The sequence below is a fragment of the Bombina bombina genome, chromosome 3 (genome assembly GCF_027579735.1).
Source record: "Bombina bombina isolate aBomBom1 chromosome 3, aBomBom1.pri, whole genome shotgun sequence".
NCBI lineage: Eukaryota > Metazoa > Chordata > Amphibia > Anura > Bombinatoridae > Bombina > Bombina bombina.
Genome location: NC_069501.1, coordinates 351,943,356 through 351,967,242, shown reverse-complemented (window position 1 = coordinate 351,967,242; position 23,887 = coordinate 351,943,356). Strand labels below are relative to the sequence as shown.

General features: G+C 38.6%; 1 protein-coding gene across 3 annotated transcripts in view; it reads right to left on the bottom strand.

Annotated features, from left to right (window-relative positions):
• Window positions 1-23,887, bottom strand: part of SYTL5 (synaptotagmin like 5) — a 407,166-nt gene that overhangs the window by 217,551 nt on the left and 165,728 nt on the right. For 2 of the 3 annotated variants that reach the window (XM_053706464.1, XM_053706465.1), the window contains exons 7-9: window positions 14,293-14,409; window positions 9,360-9,509; window positions 6,244-6,409 (exon numbers count right to left, since the gene is read on the bottom strand). In XM_053706464.1, coding sequence (XP_053562439.1) covers window positions 6,244-6,409; window positions 9,360-9,509; window positions 14,293-14,409 — 433 coding nt within the window. The remainder of the gene's footprint in view (window positions 1-6,243; window positions 6,410-9,359; window positions 9,510-14,292; window positions 14,410-23,887) is intronic. The other variant, XM_053706466.1, reaches the window with a different exon arrangement.

Genomic DNA, 23,887 nt, shown 5'->3' with positions numbered 1-23,887 from the left:
TACAGCGCCGGTATTACAGGTTTTCATAAACCCGGCGTTATCCAGCAAGAAGTGATCGTAGAGCAAAATTGTGCTCCGTACCACACTCCAATACCAGCGCTGCTTAAAGGGCCACTGTAAGTAAATATTTTCTATGCCTGTTACTAACTAACTACCCCAAATATGCTTTTTCTCAATAGCATTTCATTAACATATCTCTACCGTATATCAGAAATCTTGTCTGCAAATTTAATTGTTTTCCACACCCACACCGTGGGTATCCTTTGCTCTGTACCAATCCGTTAACAATACCTAGGTTCCAAAATGGCGCTTTAAACACAAAGTTATTGGTTTAAGTATTTTGAACACTCAGTGCTGAAAATAGTGGGCAGGATAACGTGACATCATCGGCGAATAAAAGATATAACTTTTAGAACGTTATGAAACTTCGTTTTGGAGAAAATATAGGTCAGTAGCTTTTAATTAATGTTTATTAACTTTAATATGTTAGTTGTTTAGCTTAAAAATTATAACAGAAAGTAATCCTTTAAGTCAGCGGTGAGCTGGTCGTACGTGCTCGTGCATGATTTCCCCATAGACATCAATGGGGAGAGCCGGCTGAAAAAAAGCCTAACACCTGCAATAAAGCAGCGTAAAGCTCTGTAACGCAGCCCCATTGATTCCTATGGGGAAACTACATTTATGTTTACACCTAACACCCTAACATGAACCCGAGTCTAAACACCCCTAATCTTACACTTATTAACCCCTAATCTGCCGCCCCCGACTTCGCCGCCACCTACATTATACTTATTAACCCCTAATCTGCTGCCCCAACATCGCCGCCACTATACTAAAGTTATTAACCCCTAAACCTAACCCTAAGTCTAACCCTAACACTCTCTAACTTTAATGTAATTAAAATAAATCTAAATAAAACCTACTATTAATAACTAAATAATTCCTATTTAAAACTAAATACTTACCTGTAAAATAGACCCTAAGCTTGCTACAATATAAATAATAGTTACATTGTAGCTATCTTAGGGTTTATTTTTATTTTACAGGCAAGTTTGTATTTATTTTAACTAGGTAGAATAGTTACTAAATAGTTATTAACTATTTACTAACTACCTAGTTAAAATAAATACAAATTTACCTGTAAAATAAAACCTAACCTGTCTTACAGTAACACCTAACATTACACTACAATTAAATAAATTACATTAATTAAATAAAATTACCTAAATTACAAAAAAAACACTAAATTACACAAAATAAAAAACAAATTATCAGATATTTAAACTAATTACACCTAATCTAATAGCCCTATCAAAATAAAAAAGCCCCCCAAAATAAAAAAAACCCTAGTCTACAATAAACTGCCAATGGCCCTTAAAAGTGCCTTTTGCGGGGCATTGCCCTAAAGAAATCAGCTCTTTTACCTGTAAAAAAAAATACAAACAACCCCCCCAACAGTAAAACCCACCACCCACACAACCAACCCCCCAAATAAAATCCTACCTAAAAAACCTAAGCTGAAAAGGGCATTTGGATGGGCATTGCCCTTAAAAGGGCATTTAGCTCTATTGCTGCCCAAACCCTAACTAAAACTAAAACCCACTCAATAAACCCTTAAAAAAACCTAACACTAACCCCCGAAGATCTACTTACAGTTTTGAAGACCGGACATCCATCCTAAACGAAGCCGGGAGAAGTCCTCAGTGAAGCGGCAAGAAGTCCTCAACGAAGCCGGGAGAAGTCTTCATCCAATCCGGCAGAAGTGGTCCTCCAGACGGGCAGAAGACTTCATCCAGACGGCATCTTCTATCTTCATTCTTTCCGACGTGGAGCGGCTCCATCTTCAAGACATCCGGCGCGGAGCATCCTCCTCTTTCCGACGACTAACGACAAATGTAGGTTCCTTTAAATGACGTCATCCAAGATGGCATCCCTTGAATTCTGATTGGCTCATAGAATTCTATCAGCCAATCGGAATTAAAGGTGAAAACATTCTATTGGCTGATGCAATCAGCCAATAGGATTGAGCTCGCATTCTATTGGCTGTTCCAATCAGCATCAGCCAATAGGATTTTTTCACCTTTAATTCCGATTGGCTGATAGAATTCTATCAGCCAATCGGAATTCAAGGGACGCCATCTTGGATGACGTCATTTAAAGGAACCTTCATTCGTCGTTAGTCGTTGGAAAGAAGAGGATGCTCCGCGCCGTATGTCTTGAAGATGGAGCTGATCCGCGTTGGAAGGATGAAGATAGAAGATGCCGTCTGGATGAAGACTTCTGCCCGTCTGGAGGACCACTTCTGCTGGATTGGATGAAGACTTCTCCCAGCTTCGTTGAGGACTTCTCCCGGCTTCGTTGAGGATGGATGTCCGGTCTTCAAAACTGTAAGTGGATCTTCGGGGGTTAGTGTTAGGTTTTTTTTAAGGGTTTATTGGGTGGGTTTTAGTTTTAGATTAGGGCTTTGGGCAATTGAAAAAGAGTTAAATGCCCTTTTAAGGGCAATGCCCATCCAAATGCCCTTTTCAGGGCAATGGGGAGCTTAGGTTTTTTTTAGTTAGGATTTTATTTGGGGGGTTGGTTGTGTGGGTGGTGGGTTTTTTCTGTTGGGGGGGTTGTTTGTATTTTTTTTTTACAGGGAAAAAGGCTGATTTCTTTGGGGCAATGCCCCGCAAAAGGCACTTTTAAGGGCCATTGGTAGCTTAGTTTAGGCTAGGGCTTTTTTTATTTGGGGGGGCTATTTTATTTTGATAGGGCTATTAGATTAGGTGTAATTAGTTTAAATATCTGATAATGTCTTTTTTATTTTGTGTAATTTAGTGTTTGTTTGTTTTTGTAATTTAGGTAATTTTATTTTATTTAGGTAATTTATTTAATTGTAGTGTAAGGTTAAGTGTTAGTGTAACTCAGGTTAGGTTTTATTTTACAGGTAAATTTGAATTTATTTTAGCTAGGTAGTTAGTAAATAGTTAATAACTATTTAGTAACTATTCTACCTAGTTAAAATAAATACAAACTTGCCTGTAAAATAAAAATAAACCCTAAGCTAGCTACAATGTAACTATTAGTTATATTGTCGCTAGCTTAGGGTTTATTTTACAGGTAAGTATTTAGTTTTAAATAGGAATAATTTAGTAGGTAGTTTATGGGTGTTAGTGTACTTTTTAGCACTTTAGTTATGAGTTTTATGCTACAGCTTTGTAGCGTAAAACTCATAACTCCTGACTTTAGAATGCATTACGAATCTTGCGGGATAGGCTGTACCGCTCACTTTTTGGCCTCCAAAAAAAAAGCTTGCAATATCGGCGCTATGGAAGTCCCATTGAAAAAACACTTTACAAAAATTGCGTAAGTTAATTTGCGGTACGGCCAAAAAAGTGTGCGGAACAGCTGTACCTACAAGACTCGTAATAGCAGCGGTAGTGAAAAAGCAGCGTTCTAACCCATAACGCTGCTTTTTTACTCATAACGCAAAACTCATAATCTAGACGTTTATGACCACTGACAAGTTTAGGAAAAAACTGCTTGTGAAGCAGGGTGACTGGTTTAGCTTTTCAGATCAGGGGTTAAGTTAAAGAGACAGTAAAGTTAAAATTAAACTTAAATGTACAGAATAGAGCATGCAATTTTAAACAAGTTTCTAATTTACTCCTGTTATCAATTATGCTTAGTTCTCTTAGTATCCTTTGTTATAGAGTAATCCTAGGTGAGCTCAGGAGCATGCACGTGTCTTTAGCTGTCTGGCAGCAGTGCTTGCAATAATGTTTATAGCGATGTTAAACATAGTTACAACACTGCTGCTATAGACCGCTATAGAGACGTGCACACCCCTGAGCTTCTTTCAGCCTACCTATCTTTAACAAAGGATATTAAGAGAGCAAAGCAAATTTGATAATAGGGTATCATTCGTACAAGTTGAAAGTAAACTGTTTTCACTGGAGCGCTGACCCGATGCGTGCAAAAAGCCAAACTTAGAATATTGTGCGTGTGATAACCTATCCCCCCCATAGAAATCAATGGAGCAAAAAAAGTAGTTAAAAAAACACCTAACGCCTTATTTGCATGGAAACACAATCGCATATTCTCAAGTGCACTAACCCGACAGGAAAATAAGAATATTTCACATTTCAATGTTCTTCACATATTATATTAAAATAATATTAAATGTATATTTATTCATAAATACACAATACTATAAATATATATCTGATGGTATTTTGGTACAATATATATCTATACCTATATATAAGTATACATATACTTATAAATACATAGAACAGATTCTGCTATGTGCAGGACATTGGAATGTGTATAACACTTCATAAAATCCGACTCGTGCAAACACCCATGATAAACCCCTTTTCCCTTGCACGTAACTGTTTGCGCTACACTTGTAATCTGGCCTAAATGCACAACTGTGTGTGTGAATCAGCTTGAGATAAAGGGGCCTATCTATCAAGCTCCGTACCAGTTATGAAGCAGCGGTCTAAGGACAGCTGCTCCATAACCCTGTCCGGACAGGAATCGCCGGAATTCAACCCGATCGAGTACGATCGGGTTGATTGACACCCCCTGAAATCTGCAGGAGGCGGCGTTGCACCAGCAGCTCACAAGAGCTGCTGGTGCAATGCTAAATACGGAGAACGTAATGCTCTCCACATTCAGCTATGTCTGTCGGACCTGATCCGCACTGTCGGATCAGGTCCGACAGACATATGATAAATAGGCCTCAAAGTGTAACGAGAATTCAACTCTTGGTGTAGAAGCAATGTTTCTTTTATACTAAGTGTGATACATTTACAAATGAGTTAGGTACAGTAGTACAACATACTTATCTAAATCCTGTTGTTGCCCTATTGAACTTACCACCCAAATACAAGTGCAAAATATGTTTAAAACTCTCACAATTCCTACATACTATATATTTATGGAATAGACTGAAAAACATATATCCTTAATTACACAACGCTCCAGGGCTACTCCCCTAGACTCCTTAGTAAATCCCATCCCAACATTAGTATTAAGCAAGTGGGCAGATAGAGGCCTATACAGAATAGCGGATGCCCTAATAATTTAATTATATCATACACCCAATATGCTGAATTAGACCCTACCGATAAACATAACTGGTTCCATTACCTTCAACTCAGATATATATATTGAATATATATATAATAATTTGTACTTCTAACCCAGGGTTATGAGATCAAATAAACCTGTACACTCTGTATTCTCCATGCATATGATGTGTGATCTGTGTAAGAATATCTGTAATTGTTTTGTTATTTTTATATATGTGAAAATCCAATAAAAATTATTTAAAAACAAACAAACAATTCCTGCTATATTTGTATATATTTGAATGTGTGTATTATATATATATATATATATATATATATATATATATATATATATATATATATATATATATATATGTGTGTGTGAGTACATATTTGTTCATATGTATGTGCACACAAACATAAAAACACATACACACTTGCAAATAGTTTTTTTTTTTATGGAAATACTTGAAATACCTTTGTTTATCACAAAATAAAATATTTTTTAGTTCATGTTTCTAAATATCTATCTATCTATCTATCTATCTATCTATCTATCTATCTATCTATCTGTCTGTATGTGTGTGTGTGTATATATATATATATACTGTATATATTCACAGAGGCTGGTGCACTCGCACAAACAGGTGTCCAGTTGCCAGGGTGCTGAATGCAGGTACAGATAAAGGTAATAGAAGACAGCACTCGCAATAGAAGCAATAGAAGCTTATAAATAAAAATAAAAGCTTCTATTGCTTATCCTTAAGCCCAGCAAGTGCTGTCTTCTATTACCTTTATATACAGTATATACTTTTTATCTCTATCTCTAGATATATAGCTATATATATTTAAATAACATTTTCTTCTAAGTAATGGACAAAGGTATTTCAAGTATTTCTTAGCACAGTTGGCCTAGTGCACCTTTGAGTTGACACACAAGCAAAAGCCAGAAGATTGCTTTAGAGTCTAGGAAAACATCCCTGTAAAAGCCTTGAGTATGTTTATTTTATCCCCAGTTTCTTTGAGACAGAGAAAAGATAACATTTTCAGAGTAAAAATAACAAAAAAGCAGCCAAAATAAAAAACTATATTGACTTTTTCTTTTATGCCCAGCAAAACATGTTTTGGGGAATTAAGTCTTAGTTTAATGTCTGTGTAACAAATGTGTATCTTGTCCTCTCACCTTTTGGCTGTAATTTGAAGACACGCTCCGTTTGCTAAGTGTTGGTGAGCTCTGCAATATTGATCCGGTTGTGCTGTTCTTTAGGTTATTGCTTCTATTTGATGAAGCTATGCTGCCTCCTGCTTTGGCACTCACATCAGTTACTTCCAGTGAGAGAACGCTCCCTCTGAAATAAAGGAAAAAACAAATATCAAAAACAGAAAATGTATTAGGGTAAACAACACACTGAATAAACAATGGGGGGGGGGGTTTAAGCACTGCTGGAAAACTCGCTGCCATTCATGCAAATATCGGGTCGGGGTAGTATATTTTCCCTGAAATTCTCTTAATCAGTGTTAAAATACAATACAGACTAAAGGAAACACTTGATAACATGTGGCATGTTTTTTTTAATTAAACCCTATATTTTGTTTCGGTGTAGGAATGAGGAAACTTCTCATAAAAATCCTGTTTCCTATAGATATTTGCATGTTTATCCAATCAAAGAGTAAGAAAATTATTATTATCATATTCCTAATTCAAGTGGATTAAATAATTTGAATGTGATAAAAACATTTGATTTTTGTTGTATGGAAGACTCAGAATTGGGCCAATATATTTTGATTCCTAGAGGAATTATCTCTGACATACATTTTGCTTTGCATCCTATGGTTGACTACTCTGTTACACTCAACTATGATATTTCAAAAGCTACTTTTGGTCAAAGATTAAAATTTTAATTTACAAAACTTTTTTTTAATAAAGGTCTAGATTACAAGTTGAGTGCAGAATTGCAAGAGCGAGCTTCCATAGGCTCCAATTAAAAATATATGTATATAAATATATACACATATTTATTTATTTATATTAACACACACACACACACACATATATATATATATATATATATATATATATATATATATATATATATATATATATATATATATAAAAGCATATACATAAATATTTAAAGTAAATAAACAGTCCCCATAGACTTCAATGTAAAGGCACTTTTCAGTGCCATTTTTTTCTAACACCCCACATCCGCTCCCTTTAACCCCTCATAACTGCTTTGTACAGTTATTTTTAATAAAAATAAATATACTCATATTTTTATTTTAAGAAAGGAACTTCCATTTTATTTAGGGAGCAATTGGGGAACATTTTGTTTAATTACCCAGAGGTATGACCTCTGGTTAATTGCGCTAAGCCCAAAGTGCTCCTGCAAGCTTGCGGGAGCATTAACCAGCCACTTATAATAGCCGGTTATTTAACGTGCGCCCATAAATGGGCAGATTTGTCCCTTTAAGAGCGCACGTTAAAATAGTGCTCCACTTGTAATCTAGCCCATAATGTTTAAAATTAGTTCTTTTAAGTGGGATATGCATGTTCTTTTAATTCAGACCCTGTTGTTTTGAAGCCCCATAAAGATGTGTTGTTAGCCTGTTTGGTAAGGGGGCTTATACATTTATGAATTGAGAAGTCACAGAAATTAGATTCTGTATTACACATCCCTAAACACAATCAATATGCAATTAGGTTGCATTTTACAATGTAATAATAGTGGAGGTATAAAAATAAAAGTGTAATAAGAAAATGTTCTAGTATGTTACAGCATATTGTGGTTGATCATAATCCTTTAAAAAGGTTACTAAATGATTTATCTACAAAAATTCCCTCAGACTTTAATAGTGAATTTTTTAGAAAAATCCTTAGAAAAACTTTTATAAATGATTGGGATCAACTCCTTTATTATTGTGTTATTGTTTAAATAGAACTATGGAGTTGATTACATTCCCTTAGAAAAACTTATTAGCTAATTTATCCCCATAGGCTTTAATGGTGATATGACTGCACTCACATGTAATACGCCTGACCTGCCAAAAGCAAATTCAGCGAAGAAAAATCCAAACGTTAATTACAGACTCAAGGACACTTTACTGAATGGGACTTGGGGATTATTATTTCAGATGATTTAAAATTTAGTAAACAATGTAGTACTGCAGCGAGTAAGGCCAGCAGAATGCTTGGTTGTGTTGGTAGAGGTATTTACAGCAGAAATAGTAAGGTACTTATGCCCCTTTACAGATCATTAGTTAGGCCTCATCTTGAGTATTGTGGCCATATCTTCAGAAGGATATAAACAAACTTAAATCTGTGCAATGGATGGCTACCAAAATGGTACATGGTCTAAAAAATAAAACGTACCAGGAGAAGCTCAATGACCTAAATATGTATAGCTTAGAGGAGAGAATGGAAAGAGGTGATATGATAGCAACTTTCAAGTATATTAAGGGGCTTAGTAAAGCTGAGGCTGTGAGTATTCTACATAAAAAGGAAAATTCAAGAACGTCTTTACAGAAAGGGTGATTGATTCATGGAATAAACTTCCACAAGAGGTAGTGATGACAAACACTATTGGGGACTTTAAGAATGCCTGGGACAAGAATAAGGCTATCCTTTTCAACATGTATAATATCCAACGAACTAGATACGTTTATACTTTTAGGAAATATTGGGCATATTCTAAGAAACACATGTTTTGGATCCTGGATCCAGTGATTTTACTTGATAAACTCCAAATATGGTTTTAAGTTTATAGGAGGAGGTTTTAATTCATACCTAGAGCAGTCAGTTGGGGGGAGGGGGCATGCAAATTTCGAGCCATCTTTGAGTATTTGTCAGTTCCATTTTGCTTGATTGTATGAACAAAATCTAAATTTACTACCCTATGGCACATTCTTCCTGCTCATGTTTTTATGAAACAGTTGCCAGTTGGTGGTATTTCCACATATACCCATGTTGCAACATATATATATGATGATTCTTATGGACCTAAAGTTAATAATGGACCTTTCTTATACAATACAAATTAAACTTGAGACCTAATAAAAACAGTTTATATTAACATTTTTTTAAAAGAGGAATAACATAAAAATGCCAACTTAAAAATGTTTACATAAGGTATTGAGGCATCCTATCAGATTGTTGGCCTGTGGAAATGACATGAACAGCAACAAGTTATTTTCAGTTGCTACAATTCTGGCAGTAATATTGTTCCTGTTCATGTTCTATATTGTGCCCAATATGTTAAATTTAGAAAGGCCTCGTTTAAAATGAAGGAGCATTATAACCTTGTGGAAACTGGAGAGCTGCGTTTGGATTCAGGACGTGAGTCAACCTTAATGCTGGACCGACTAATCATGTCCGCGTTATCCATGTCCGACTGGAAAAAAGCAGCTTGTGAAGATTCAGGGAGGCTGTGCACATCAACTTTAGATCTCCTGTAGAAAAATAACAAAAAATAACTAAAATAAGCTATAATTAAAATGAAAATGTGTATAGTATCAAACAATGTAAATATCAAACTATATAATATGGGCTACAAGTGTCCAGTATGCTACCAAGGCTTGGCCAGTTCCAATAAATGTTGCTTCCAGCTCCAGAGATTTTACTGTTTAATTGGCAGACAAATAGTGTCTATCAAACGTTCAAAATCAAGGAAATGCTAAACTTAATTGCTCCCACTCCAAAAATCCTCCACTGGCTCTTGTAACATGTGGCTGGCTCCTTAATATTTAAATGGTTCAGAAATATCAACTACATTTGTCAGTCACAGGCTACTTTATCAGGATCATCAGGATCCATAATTTCTTCTGTTTATAGTTAGTAATTACATAGCTATGATTCATTAGACTACTGCCATTCTTAAAGGGATAGAAAGATCAAATGAGCATGGGTGCATTTCAGTTTCAAATAGAAGTTTTTTTGCAATATATTTCTATTAACAAAAATGCTCCTTGCAAAATGTATTACTGTTTTTCAGTGGCATATCTAAATATGCTGTAATTACCCGTGAACCAGTATTCAAAGTCTACACCTTTCTCAGACACTCAGCAGTGGCTTGTCTGACACAAATACTCACTACCACTAGCGCTCTGAGCTTGAATACTGGTGCATGGCCCTCACAGCATATGTGCGCATACTGCCAAAAAACAATAATAACTTTTACTAAAATCATTTTTGTTAATGAAAGCAAATTGCAAAACTGTTCTATTTAGAATCAAAATGCACCCATGTAAATTTCAATTCTGACCTTTCTTTCTCTTTAAAGTGATGGTAAATTCTAGCATTTTTGAAATGCTAGGATTTACCAGTGCTACAAATAAAGGGGACTTTTAAGTCACAAAGTGTAAAAAACTTCTTACTGAAAGTTCCTTTATTTGTCTGCAGCTTATGCCGCGCTAAGCGCCTCAGGCCACACACGGCAGAAAACTATTTTATCATTGAGGTGATGTTAGCCAATAGCGTGCTAACCATCCGGCATAATGCCGACTGGCCTGCACGGCTATTTGCTAATAGGTGGAAACATCACCTTACTGAAAAAATAGTGTTCTGCCGTGGGCGCCTTGCGGCACTCAGCAAGACATAAGCTGCAGGCAAATAAAAAACGTTTTACACTTCATGAGGTCTATTTATCAAGCCGTCAACCGCAAATACGCTGGAATTCCGCAGCGTAATTGTGGCGAGCCTGATCCGCCTTATTTATCAAAGCCTACAGACCAGCAAAACTTGAAAACTGTGACGTAACATACGATCCGCCGGTCTCAATCCGACGCAGATCGATGCTTATGTCATTACAGTTGTTCCGAATACAAATTCGGCACTATCTGACTACTTCTGCAAGTTATCAAACTGCTAACAGGTACACTCGCCACTATTCCGGCCCAGCTTACCTGGTTTTCAATCCACAACCCTGGAGGTCGCAGATGCCATAGGAATCAATGGGCGTCGGAAAGCAGCGAAAGCTTATGTTCGCTGCTGCCAGATATCCCATTGATTTCTATGGTAGAATAAAAGTAACGTTTACACCTAACACCCTAACATAAGCCCTGAGTCTAAACACCTAAACTATTAATGTTATTAACCCCTATCCCGCCGCTCCCGGACCCCGCCGCACCTAAATAAAGTTATTAACCCCTATACAGCTGCCCCCGTACCCCACCGCAACCTATATAATGTTATTAACCCCTATACCACCTCTCCTGGACCCCACAGCAACCTACATAATGTTATTAATCCCAATTCCGCTGCTCCCTGACCCTGCCGCAACTAAATAAAGTTATTAACCCCTAAACCGCCGCTCCCAGAGCCCACCGCAACTAAATGAATGTATTAACCCCTAAACCCCTGGCCTCCCACATCACTACCACTTACTAAACCTATTAACCCCTAAACCGCCAGCCCCCGACATCATCGCCATAAACTAAATTCAGCTATTAGTCCCTAAACCTAACAACCCGCTAACTTTACATTAAATATTAACTCATCCCTAACTTATAATAAATTTAAACTTACCTTTAGAATTAAAATAAACTATATTAAACTATTAATTAACCTACCCTAACTATTACACTAAATTACATTAAACTATATTAAACTATTAATTAACCTACCCTAACTATTATACTAAAATGACATTAAACTACAAATTAAATTAACTATATTATATATTTAAAAACCTAACCCTACTCAAGTTATTTAAATCTACAAAATCTACAAAATAAAAAACACTAAGTTACAAACCCCCCCCACTAAATTACATAAAATAAAAAATAAATTGTCAAATATTTAAACTAATTACACCTAATCTAATAGCCCTATGAGAATAAAAAAGCCCCCCCAAAATAAAATAAAAAACCCTAGCCTACAATAAACTACCAATGGCCCTTAAAAGGGCCTTTTGCGGGGCATTGCCCCAAATAAATCAGCTCTTTTACCTGTAATAAAAATACAAACAACCCCCCTGAGAAGTAAAACCCACCACCCACACAACCAAACCCCACAAATAAAATTTGATCTAAAAAAACTAACATCCAAGTTGCCCTGAAAAGGGCATTTGTATGGGCATTGCCCTTAAAAGGGCATTTAGCTCTTTTCCTCCCAAAGTCCCTAATCTAAAATTAAAACCCACCCAATAAACCCTTAAAAAAACCTAACACTAATCCCCGAAGATCCACTTACAGTTTTTGAAGACCCGACATCCATCCTCATTGAAGCGGCAGAAGTTTCAGCAAAGCTGGCAGAAGTCTTCATCCAGACGGCATCTTCTATCTTCATCCATCCGGCGAGGAGCGGCTCCATCTTCAAGACATCCGGCGAGGAGCATCCTCTTCTTCCAACGTCTTCTGGAACAATGAAGTTCAAGATGGCGTCCCTTACATTCCGATTGGCTGATAGAATTCTATCAGCCAATAGGAATTAAGGTGGAAAAAATCCTATTGGCTGTTGCAATCAGCCAATAGGATTGAGCTCGCATTCTATTGGCTGATTGGAATAGCCAATAGAATGCAAGCTCAATCCTATTGGCTGATTGGATCAGCCAATAGGATGAAAGCTCAATCCTTTTGGTTGATTGCAACAGCCAATAGGTTTTTTCCACCTTAATTCCTATTGGCTGATAGAATTCTATCAGCCAATCGGAATGTAAGGGACGCCATCTTGGATGACGTTATTTAAAGGAAAACTTAATTGTTCCAGAAGACGTTGGAAGAAGAGGATGCTCCGCGCCGGATGTCTTGAAGATGGAGCCGATCCGCGCCAGATGGATGAAGATAGAAGATGTCGTCTGGATGAAGACTTCTGCCAGCTTGGATGAAGACTTTGGCCTGCTAGGATGAAGACTTCTGCCGGCTTCACTGAGGACTTCTGCCGCTTCGTTGAGGATGGATGTCGGGTCTTCAAAAACTGTAAGTGGATCTTCGGGGGGTAGTGTTAGGTTTTTTTAAGGGTTTATTGGCTGGGTTTTAATTTTAGATTTGGGACTTTGGGCAGAAAAAGAGCTAAATGCCCTTTTCAGGGCAATGGGGAGCTTAGTTTTTTTTAGATAGAATTTTATTTGGGGGGTTTGTTGTGTGGGTGGTGAGATTTACTGTTGGGGGGGTTGTTTGTATTTTTATTCTAGGTTTTTTTTATTTTGGGGGGGCTTTTTTATTTTCATAGGGCTATTAGATTAAGTGTAATTAGTTTAAATATTTGATTTTTTTTTATTTTGTGTAATTTAGGTTTTTTTTTGTAACTTAGTGTTTTTTATTTTGTGTAACTTAGTTGTTAGTTTTTTGTAGCTTAGTGTTTTTTATTTTGTGTAACTTAGTTGTTAGTTTTTGTTATTTAGTAATTCTTTATAGTAGATTTAAATAATTTGAGTAGGGTTAGGTTTTTAAATATGTAATATAGTTAATTTAATTTGTAGTTTAATGTAATTTTAGTATAATAGTTAGGGTAGATTAATTAGTAGTTTAATATAGTTTAATGTAATTGTAGGATAATAGTAAGGGTAGGTTAATTAATAGTTTAATTTAGTTTAATGTAATTTTAGTATAATAGTTAGGGTAGGTTAATTAATAGTTTAATATAGTTTATTTTAATTCTAAAGGTAAGTTTAAATGTATTATAAGATAGGGATGAGGTAATTTTAATGTAATGTGGTTTAGGGGTTAATAGGTTTAGTAAGTGGTAGAGATGTGGGAGGCCAGGGGTTTAGGGATTAATACATTTATTTAGTTGCGGAGGGCTCCAGGAGCGGCGCAATAGGGTTAATAACTTTATTAGAGTTGCGGTGGGCTCCGGGAGCGGCGGGATAGGGGTTAATAACTTTATTAGAGCTGAAGTGGGCTCTGGGAGCGGCGGGATAGGGGTTAATAACTTTATTAGAGTTGCGGTGGGGTCCGGGAGCGGTGGGATAGGGGTTAAACATTTTAGTATAGTGCCGGTGTTTAGTGACAGGGTATAAATAAAGCTGGGAAAAAGTCAAATAGCAGCGAGATCGATGACTGTTAGTTAACAACAGTCCGCTGCTCATCGCCCAGTACTTGGTGCAGCACAGTAGGCCTCTATGACTGAAGTCCCTTTTATTTGTAGCACCGGTAAATCCTAACGTTTCAAAAACGCTAGGATTTACCATCACTTTAATAACGACAATATGTGTTACCTTCAGTTATATAACATAACGGGCTGGTAGATATGTGAAAACCATAACATATTATAAAACTAGTGCTACATGCTCACTTATCAGAACGAGGCATTGATCTGGTACTTCTCATGCTTTGAGTATCATATTCGGAATGAATGCTTATTCCATCCTCTCCATATCGTGTTTGTTTCCCAGACTTCTTGTCAAGCAAACTGCAAGTGAAAATGAAACCCATTTAAGTGTAACTGGTGAATGTGATCCTTAATGTGTTATTTAATCACTGTCAACTGTTAACAGACAAAAAAAAAACAATTCTGGTTTGCTTCCTCATACAAATAATTACCTGGCAAAAATAGTATTTAGGTTTTGTTTCTGCAACACACATACACATAAGAATTACAAATTCTATGAGTATTAATATAAAAATACAATTTGGTTAGCTTAAGCCTTAAACATTTCAGGAAAAATTTACGGTATGAAAACAAAACAAAATCGTGAAACAAACAGCATATTTTAGTTGAATGCTGTATTAATGATATAAAATGGACAGACTACCTATTCTAGCTGAATGTATCTATAAATATATGTTGTACACTTTAATGTAGAATGAATATGAAAATAGTGTGACTTCTGAAATAAAACTTTAAGCTTGAATTGGTCATTTGTAACAAAACTAGTGTTAAAGCCTGTGTACACAGACCAAACTGTCCCCCTCCAAGAACCTTTCCCTAGCCTTTATTCCCCCCCCATCCACTCTAGGATCCCCCTGTACTTCCTTCTCCCTCCTCTCCCCTCCCAGCCGCTCTTAGCATACATTTTTTCTGTAGTGTAGCGGTCCCACCTGTTCGCCGTCCCCTCCTGCGATGGGCCACCCTCTCTACTTCGGTACCTCTGTAGGTTATTTCTGCACTGCCCCACTCGTGGGGAATGAAGAAATAGTGCAATCTCGCTACTTTTAGCGAGATTGTGGCAGAGAGAGGTCCAGAGCTTAACGACCAGCGTCATCCTCGTGCTTGTCTCTCGCAGCCTCTACTGCGCATCGGCACTGGTCGTTAAAGGGGTTAAGACCAGCTATTTTTGTCTTGCACAGTCTCTAATGCGCATGACTGCGTCAGACACACATACTTGGACTTTTATTATATGGGATAATACATTTTATAATTATTATTATCAGTAAAGTAATGCAAGTTTTCCATGTTTTAACCTTTTTGAATGCAAAAGGGACAATGTACTGAGGCAAGCACTTGATAATTACTGTATTTAGAGATGAGGCAGAAACACCATTTTTAGATGGGCTGGACTCTCTCTCCCACCCCCACTAGGAGTTTGATTTCTGCTGCTGCTGCATCTTGCTTACATTTTTTATAATTAATACTGTAGTATTAATAGTTTCAGTATGGGTTGTAGTTTCAACAGGCAAAAGCAGCTTTAATTGCTACATAAATATAGCTGCCATATATGATGCTGGCTAGCAATTTTAGCAGTTTTGCAGCTTTTTTTTCCTATATCCAATTTGAAAGTTCTGGCAGTGCTTATTTACTTTAATAGCTTTATTATTTATTTACCTTTTTCTCTTGGTATCAGCTTGTTAGAATGAGATAACACAGAGGTAGGTTTAGGGGTGTGCATGTGTTTTGAGCACTGTACAGTAGTAGCTTTTACAATACTGTTTGTAAAAGCGCAAAATAATTTTTTTGCGCACACTCAAAGTAAAAAAATGTATCACAGCCGGGTTAGTGTGAATATTACAACTTCAAATTAAAAAGTTAAGCACAAGCAAAAGTTTGAGGTGCACTAACTTCAAGACTTCGGATACTGCAAACGCACTACTTTCTCCCCACAGTTATCGCTCGTGGGCTACCCGACACCAGGTAAAATATATATCTACAACTACATATCTATATGAATGAATATATATATATATATATATATATATATATAATATTCAGCTATATAGAGAAATATCTATTTAGAAATAAAAAGAATATTTTTTTTTAAGTGAAGAAAATAGGAATATCAAGTATGTATATTCAAAATAAATGAAAACACATAATATATATGCAAAAAAGGAAAGGAAACACAAGCGCAACTCCGATTCACAGGGGCAGAATGATTTATTATACACAAATGCACTTAATAAAATCCAGAAAGTTCAAGCATATAATAGACATTAGCATGGTCAAAAAAATAAAGAGAAGAGCTAGGCGGGGCAGGAGGCAAAAGTATAAAACTTAGCGTTTATTAACTCATATTAACTACTACTGCTGTGATACCTGAAGAACCAGCTGAAGGGGGTGCTAGAGTTGAGGAATGACTCAAAATATGTGGGTTTATCAATGCACTATTCAGTTCAATAATTACAATAATATTATGAGAAAATGTGACATTAAAATGTGACAGATGAACAAAGAATTTAATATTAATATCTTAACTGAGTCCTTTAATTGGAAACAGAATTCAGAAAAAAGAGGACGCCTCCTAGTACAAAATTGCAGTGAGAGATGACAACTGACACTTCTTGTATTAGAATAATACTCACAAGGTTTGCAGCACCCAGTGTGCTAAATAGTGCAGGCTGGGGACTCACAGTGGCCCAGCAACACTGATCCAGACACCAGAGAGCAGGATGATGCAGAGTTCTAGATGGTCCAGAAATGAGGGGAAGTTGTGCAGGCTCTGTGGAAATAATCACAAAGAGGGAGCCCCTCCTAGTGCAATATTGCAGTAGTGCTGGTGGAATCATCCATTACTTATGGGATATTCTCCTTCCCAACAGGAAGTTGCAAGAGGATCACCCACAGCAGAGCTGCTATATAGCTCCTCCCCTCACTGCCATATCAAGCCGAGAAAGGAGAAACCATAGGGTGCAGTGGTGACTGTAGTTTAATTAAAATTTAGACCTGCCTTAAAAGGACAGGGCGGGACGTGGACGGGATACACTACAAGAGAAATAAATTTATCAGGTAAGCATAAATTATGTTTTCTCTTGTTAAGTGTATCCAGTCCACGGATCATCCATTACTTATGGGATACCAATACCAAAGCTAAAGTACACGGATGATGGGAGGGACAAGGCAGGATTAAACGGAAGGAACCACTGCCTGAAGAACCTTTCTCCCAAAAACAGCCTCCGAAGAAGCAAAAGTTTCAAATTTGTAAAATTTTGAAAAGGTGTGAAGCGAAGACCAAGTCGCAGCCTTGCAAATCTGTTCAACAGAGGCCTCATTTTTAAAGGCCCAGGTGGAAGCCACAGCTCTAGTAGAATGAGCTGTAATCTTTTCAGGGGGCTGATGTCCAGCAGTCTCATAGGCTAAGCAAATTATGCTCCGAAGCCAAAAGGAAAGAGAGGTTGCCGAAGCTTTTTGACCTCTCCTCTGTCCAGAGTAAACGACAAACAGGGAAGATGTTTGGCGAAAATCTTTAGTAGCTTGTAAGTAAAACTTCAAGGCACGGACTACGTCCAGATTATGTAAGAGACGTTCCTTCTTTGAAGAAGGATTAGGACACAATGATGGAACAACAATCTCTTGATTGATATTCTTGTTAGAAACCACCTTAGGTAAAAACCCAGGTTTGGTACGCAGAACTACCTTATCTGCATGAAAAATCAGATAAGGAGAATCACATTGTAAGGCAGATAGCTCAGAGACTCTTCGAGCCGAGGAAATAGCCATCAAAAACAGAACTTTCCAAGATAAAAGTTTAATATCAATGGAATGAAGGGGTTCCAACGGAACTCCTTGAAGAACTTTAAGAACCAAGTTTAAGCTCCACGGGGGAGCAACAGTTTTAAACACAGGCTTAATTCTAACCAAAGCCTGACAAAATGCCTGGATGTCTGGAACCTCTGCCAGACGCTTGTGCAAAAGAATAGACAGAGCAGAAATCTGTCCTTTTAAAGAACTAGCTGATAATCCTTTGTCCAAACCCTCTTGGAGAAAGGACAATATCCTAGGAATCCTAACCTTACTCCATGAGTAATTCTTGGATTCACACCAATAAAGATATTTACGCCATATATTATGGTAGATTTTCCTGGTGACAGGCTTTCATGCCTGTATTAAGGTATCAATGACTGACTCGGGGAAGCCACGCCTTGATAGGATCAAGCGTTCAATCTCCATGCAGTCAGTCTCAGAGAAATTAGATTTGGATGATTGAAAGGACCTTGTATTAGAAGGTCCTGCCTCAGAGGCAGAGTCCATGGTGGAAAGGATGACATGTCCACTAAGTCTGCATACCAGGTCCTGCGTGGCCACGCAGGCGCTATCAGAATCACCAATGCTCTCTCCTGCTTGATTTTGGCAATCAGTCGAGGGAGAAGAGGAAACGGTGGAAACACATAAGCCAGGTTGAAGAACCAAGGAGCTGCTAGAGCATCTATCAGCGTCGCTCCCGGGTCCCTGGATCTGGATCCGTAACAAGGAAGCTTGGCGTTCTGGTGAGACGCCATGAGATCCAGTTCTGGTTTGCCCCAACGATGGATCAGTTGAGCAAACACCTCCGGATGGAGTTCCCACTCCCCCGGATGAAAAGTCTGACGACTTAGAAAATCCACCTCCCAGTTCTCTACGCCTGGGATGTGGATCGCTGACAGATGGCAAGAGTGAGACTCTGCCCAGCGAATTATCTTTGAGACTTCTAACATCGCTAGGGAACTCCTGGTTCCCCCTTGATGGTTGATGTAAGCCACAGTCGTGATGTTGTCCGACTGAAATCTGATGAACCTCAGGGTTGCTAACTGAGGCCAAGCTAGAAGAGCATTGAATATTGCTCTTAACTCCAGAATATTTATTGGGAGGAGTTTCTCCTCCTGAGTCCACGATCCCTGAGCCTTCAGGGAGTTCCAGACTGCGCCCCAACCTAGAAGGCTGGCATCTGTTGTTACAATCGTCCAATCTGGCCCGCGAAAGGTCATACCCTTGGACAGATGGACCCGAGATAGCCACCAGAGAAGAGAATCTCTGGTCTCTTGATCCAGATTTAGTAGAGGGGACAAATCTGAGTAATCCCCATTCCACTGACTTAGCATGCATAATTGCAGCGGTCTGAGATGCAGGCGCGCAAATGGCACTATGTCCATTGCCGCTACCATTAAGCAGATTACTTCCATGCACTGAGCCACTGACGGACGTGGAATGGAATGAAGGACACGGCAAGCATTTAGAAGTTTTGATAACCTGGACTCCGTCAGGTAAATTTTCATCTCTACAGAATCTATAAGAGTCCCTAGGAAGGTGACTCTTGTGAGTGGGGATAGAGAACTCTTTTCCACGTTCACTTTCCACCCATGCGACCTCAGAAATGCCAGAACTATCTCTGAATGAGACTTGGCAATTTGAAAGCTTGACGCCTGTATTAGGATGTCGTCTAGATACGGAGCCACCGCTATGCCTCGTGGTCTTAGAACCGCCAGAAGTGAGCCCAGAACCTTTGTAAAGATTCTCGGGGCTGTAGCCAACCTGAAGGGAAGAGCTACAAATTGGTAATGCCTGTCTAGAAAGGCAAACCTTAGGAACCGATGATGTGAAGGTAGGCATCCTTTAAGTCCACTGTGGTCATGTACTGACCCTCTTGGATCATGGGTAGGATGGTCCGAATAGTTTCCATTTTGAATGATGGAACTCTGAGTAATTTGTTTAAGATCTTTAGATCCAAGATTGGTCTGAAGGTTCCCTCTTTCTTGGGAACCACAAACAGATTTGAATAAAACCCCTGTCCCTGTTCCGTCCGTGGAACTGGATGGATCACTCCCATTACTAGGAGGTCTTGCACACAGCTTAGGAATGCCTCTTTCTTTATCTGGTTTGCTGATAACCTTGAAAGATGAAATCTCCCTTGTGGAGGAGAAGCTTTGAAGTCCAGAAGATATCCCTGAGATATGATCTCCAACGCCCAGGGATCCTGAACATCTCTTGCCCACGCCTGGGCAAAGAGAGAAAGTCTGCCCCCCACTAGATCCGTTTCCGGATAGGGGGCCATTCCTTCATGCTGTCTTCGGGGCAGCAGCAGGTTTTCTGGCCTGCTTGCCCTTGTTCCAGGACTGGTTAGGTTTCCAGGCCTGTCTGGAATGAGCAACAGTTCCCTCTTGTTTTGAAGCGGAGGAAGTTGATGCTGCTCCTGCCTTGAAATTTCGAAAGGCACGAAAATTAGACTGTTTGGCCTTTGATTTGGCCCTGTCCTGAGGAAGGGTATGACCCTTGCCTCCAGTAATGTCAGCAATAATTTCCTTCAAGCCAGGCCCGAATAAGGTCTGCCCTTTGAAAGAAATGTTGAGTAACTTAGACTTTGAAGTCACGTCAGCTGACCAGGATTTAAGCCATAGCGCCCTATGCGCCTGGATGGCGAATCCAGAATTCTTAGCCGTTAGTTTAGTCAAACGAACAATGGCATCAGAAACAAATGAGTTAGCTAGCTTAAGCGTTCTAAGCTTGTCAATAATTTCCTCCAATGGAGCTGTATGGATGGCCTCTTCCAGGGCCTCAAACCAGAATGCCGCCGCAGCAGTGACAGGTGCAATGCATGCAAGGGGCTGCAAAATAAAACCTTGTTGAATAAACATTTTCTTAAGGTAACCCTCTAATTTTTTATCCATTGGATCTGAAAAAGCACAACTGTCCTCAACCGGGATAGTGGTACGCTTTGCTAAAGTAGAAACTGCTCCCTCCACCTTAGGGACCGTCTGCCATAAGTCCCGTGTAGTGGCGTCTATTGGAAACATTTTTCTAAATATAGGATGTGGGGAAAAGGGCACACCGGGTCTATCCCACTCCTTGCTAATAATTTCTGTAAGCCTTTTAGGTATAGGAAAAACGTCAGTACACACCGGCACCGCATAGTATCTATCCAGCCTACACAATTTCTCTGGAATTGCAACTGTGTTGCAGTCATTCAGAGCAGCTAATACCTCCCCAAGCAATACACGTAGGTTCTCAAGCTTAAATTTAAAATTAGAAATCTCTGAATCAGGTTTCCCAGAGTCAGAGATGTCACCCACAGAATGAAGCTCTCCGTCCTCATGTTCTGCATACTGTGACGCAGTATCAGACATGGCTCTTACAGCATTTGCGCGCTCTGTATCTCTCCTAACTCCAGAGCTATCGCGCTTGCCTCTTAATTCAGGCAATCTAGATAATACCTCTGACAGGGTATTATTCATGATTGCAGCCATGACCTGCAAGGTAATCGCTATGGGCGTCCCTGATGTAATTGGCGCCATATTAGCGTGCGTCCCCTGAGCGGGAGGCGAAGGGTCTGACACGTGGGGAGAGTTAGTCAGCATAACTTCCCCCTCGACAGAACCCTCTGGTGATAATTCTTTTATAGATAAAGACTGATCTTTACTGTTTAAGGTGAAATCAATACATTTAGTACACATTCTCCTATGGGGCTCCACCATGGTTTTCAAACATAATGAACAAGTAGGTTCCTCTGTATCAGACATGTTTAAACAGACTAGCAATGAGACTAGCAAGCTTGGAAAACACTTAAAACAAGTTTACAAGCAATATAAAAAATGTTACTTCGCCTTTAAGAAACACAAATTTGAAATAACAGTGAAAAAAGGCAGTTACACTAACAAAATGTTTACAGTGTATGTAGCAAGTTAGCAGAGCATTGCACCCACTTGCAAATGGATGATTAACCCCTTAATACCAAAAACGGAATAACAAATGACAAAAACGTTTTTTAAACAGTCACAACAACTGCCACAGCTCTACTGTGGCTTTTTACCTCCCTCAATACGACTTTTGAAGCCTTTTGAGCCCTTCAGAGAAGTCCTGGAATATGCAGGAAGAAGCTGGATGTCTGTGTCTGTAATTTTTGCTGCGCAAAAAAGTCCTAAAATAGGCCCCTCCCACTCATATTACAACAGTGGAAAGCCTCCAGGAACTGTTTCTAGGCAAAATTCAAGCCAGCCATGTGGAAAAAACTAGGCCCCAATAAGTTTTATCACCAAACATATATAAAAAATGATTAAACATGCCAGCAAACGTTTTAAAATATACTTTTATAAGAATATGTATCTCTATTAATAAGCCTGATACCAGTCGCTATCACTGCATTTAAGGCTTTACTTACATTACTTCGGTATCAGCAGCATTTTCTAGCAAATTCCATCCCTAGAAAAATATTTTAACTGCACATACCTTATTGCAGGAAAACCTGCACGCTATTCCCCCTCTGAAGTTACCTCACTCCTCAGAATATGTGAGAACAGCAAAGGATATTAGTTACTTCTGCTAAGATCATAGAAAACGCAGGCAGATTCTTCTTCCAAATACTGCCTGAGATAAATAGTACACTCCGGTACCATTTAAAAATAACAAACTTTTGATTGAAGAAATAAACTAAGTATAAAACACCACAGTCCTCTTACGACCTCCATCTTAGTTGAGAGTTGCAAGAGAATGACTGGATATGGCAGTGAGGGGAGGAGCTATATAGCAGCTCTGCTGTGGGTGATCCTCTTGCAACTTCCTGTTGGGAAGGAGAATATCCCATAAGTAATGGATGATCCGTGGACTGGATACACTTAACAAGAGAAATAGTTCTTGCATTTAGAGTGATACTCACAAAGGTTGTAGCACTCAATGTACTAAATGGTGCAGGCTGGGGAATCACAGTGGCCCAGTGACACTGATCATCGGATAGTAAAGAATAATAGGCTCCAGGTGGTGAGAAAAACGAGAACAGGCTCAAACTTCCAATAAAATCTATATATATTTATTAAAAATCTAATAAAAACAGACCACAGAATGTCTGTGAGAGGTTTGCGGGGCACTGTTTTTCAGCTGCTAGTTTGTACTAGGAGGAGTCGTTTCTCTTGGACCAGTGGTGACGTGGAGCAGGGAGGAGTGGAACAGCTGAAGGCTGTAATCTCAACTACAGGTACATTTGCAGGGAAGGAATATACGGAACCCGGAAAGACAGAAGTAAAGTTACTGTTTGATTTATATCCTTCTGATGTAAACATCACCCTTTTATGGAATCCTGTTTAGCGTATATGGCTCCCTTTGCAACTACTTGAGCGCTGGAAAGGGCAATTTCACTTGGGACATTAGCATGGTCTCTGGAGTCCCGGTTGTCCTCTTTGTAATAACACAACACATTACTGCCCATGCATCTACTATGAAGTAAAAACTTCAGCTATATGACTCCAAATGTCATTAAGCTATCTGTCTCCTACTATGCAGACTTTTTTAAGAGATTATGTAGTTCTCCTAACCTATTCCGGCACCGGATGTTTAAAAATGCTGCTAGAGCACTCCTATGATAATCGATTGGTCAGTCAAGCTGATGTAATCTTCAGAGGGAGTATTCCTCTTGACATTATGTAGTGTGCTCATTTATCTAGATTGTTGCTATATTCAAATAGTGGATATCTGAAACTCCACCTATTACAAAGTAAGCAATTTCACTTTTAAAACATCCATTTTACAAAAGGTAATTATAGCGCTACATTGTGCTATACATATGAAAATACATAATAACAATAGAAATGGAAATAAAAACAATGAGAGACTTCCTGTGGGAGGAGCGCGAGACAGACGTGCACGCCAAGACCTCTGTGAGAGAGAGACGGTTATCCATCATACCCCGCCAAATTTGCTCCCATTGCTGGGGGTGAGAGCCCTGCCTGGGGAGGTAAAAAGTCATCTAGGTCTGGAAGTCAGATATTACCGAATG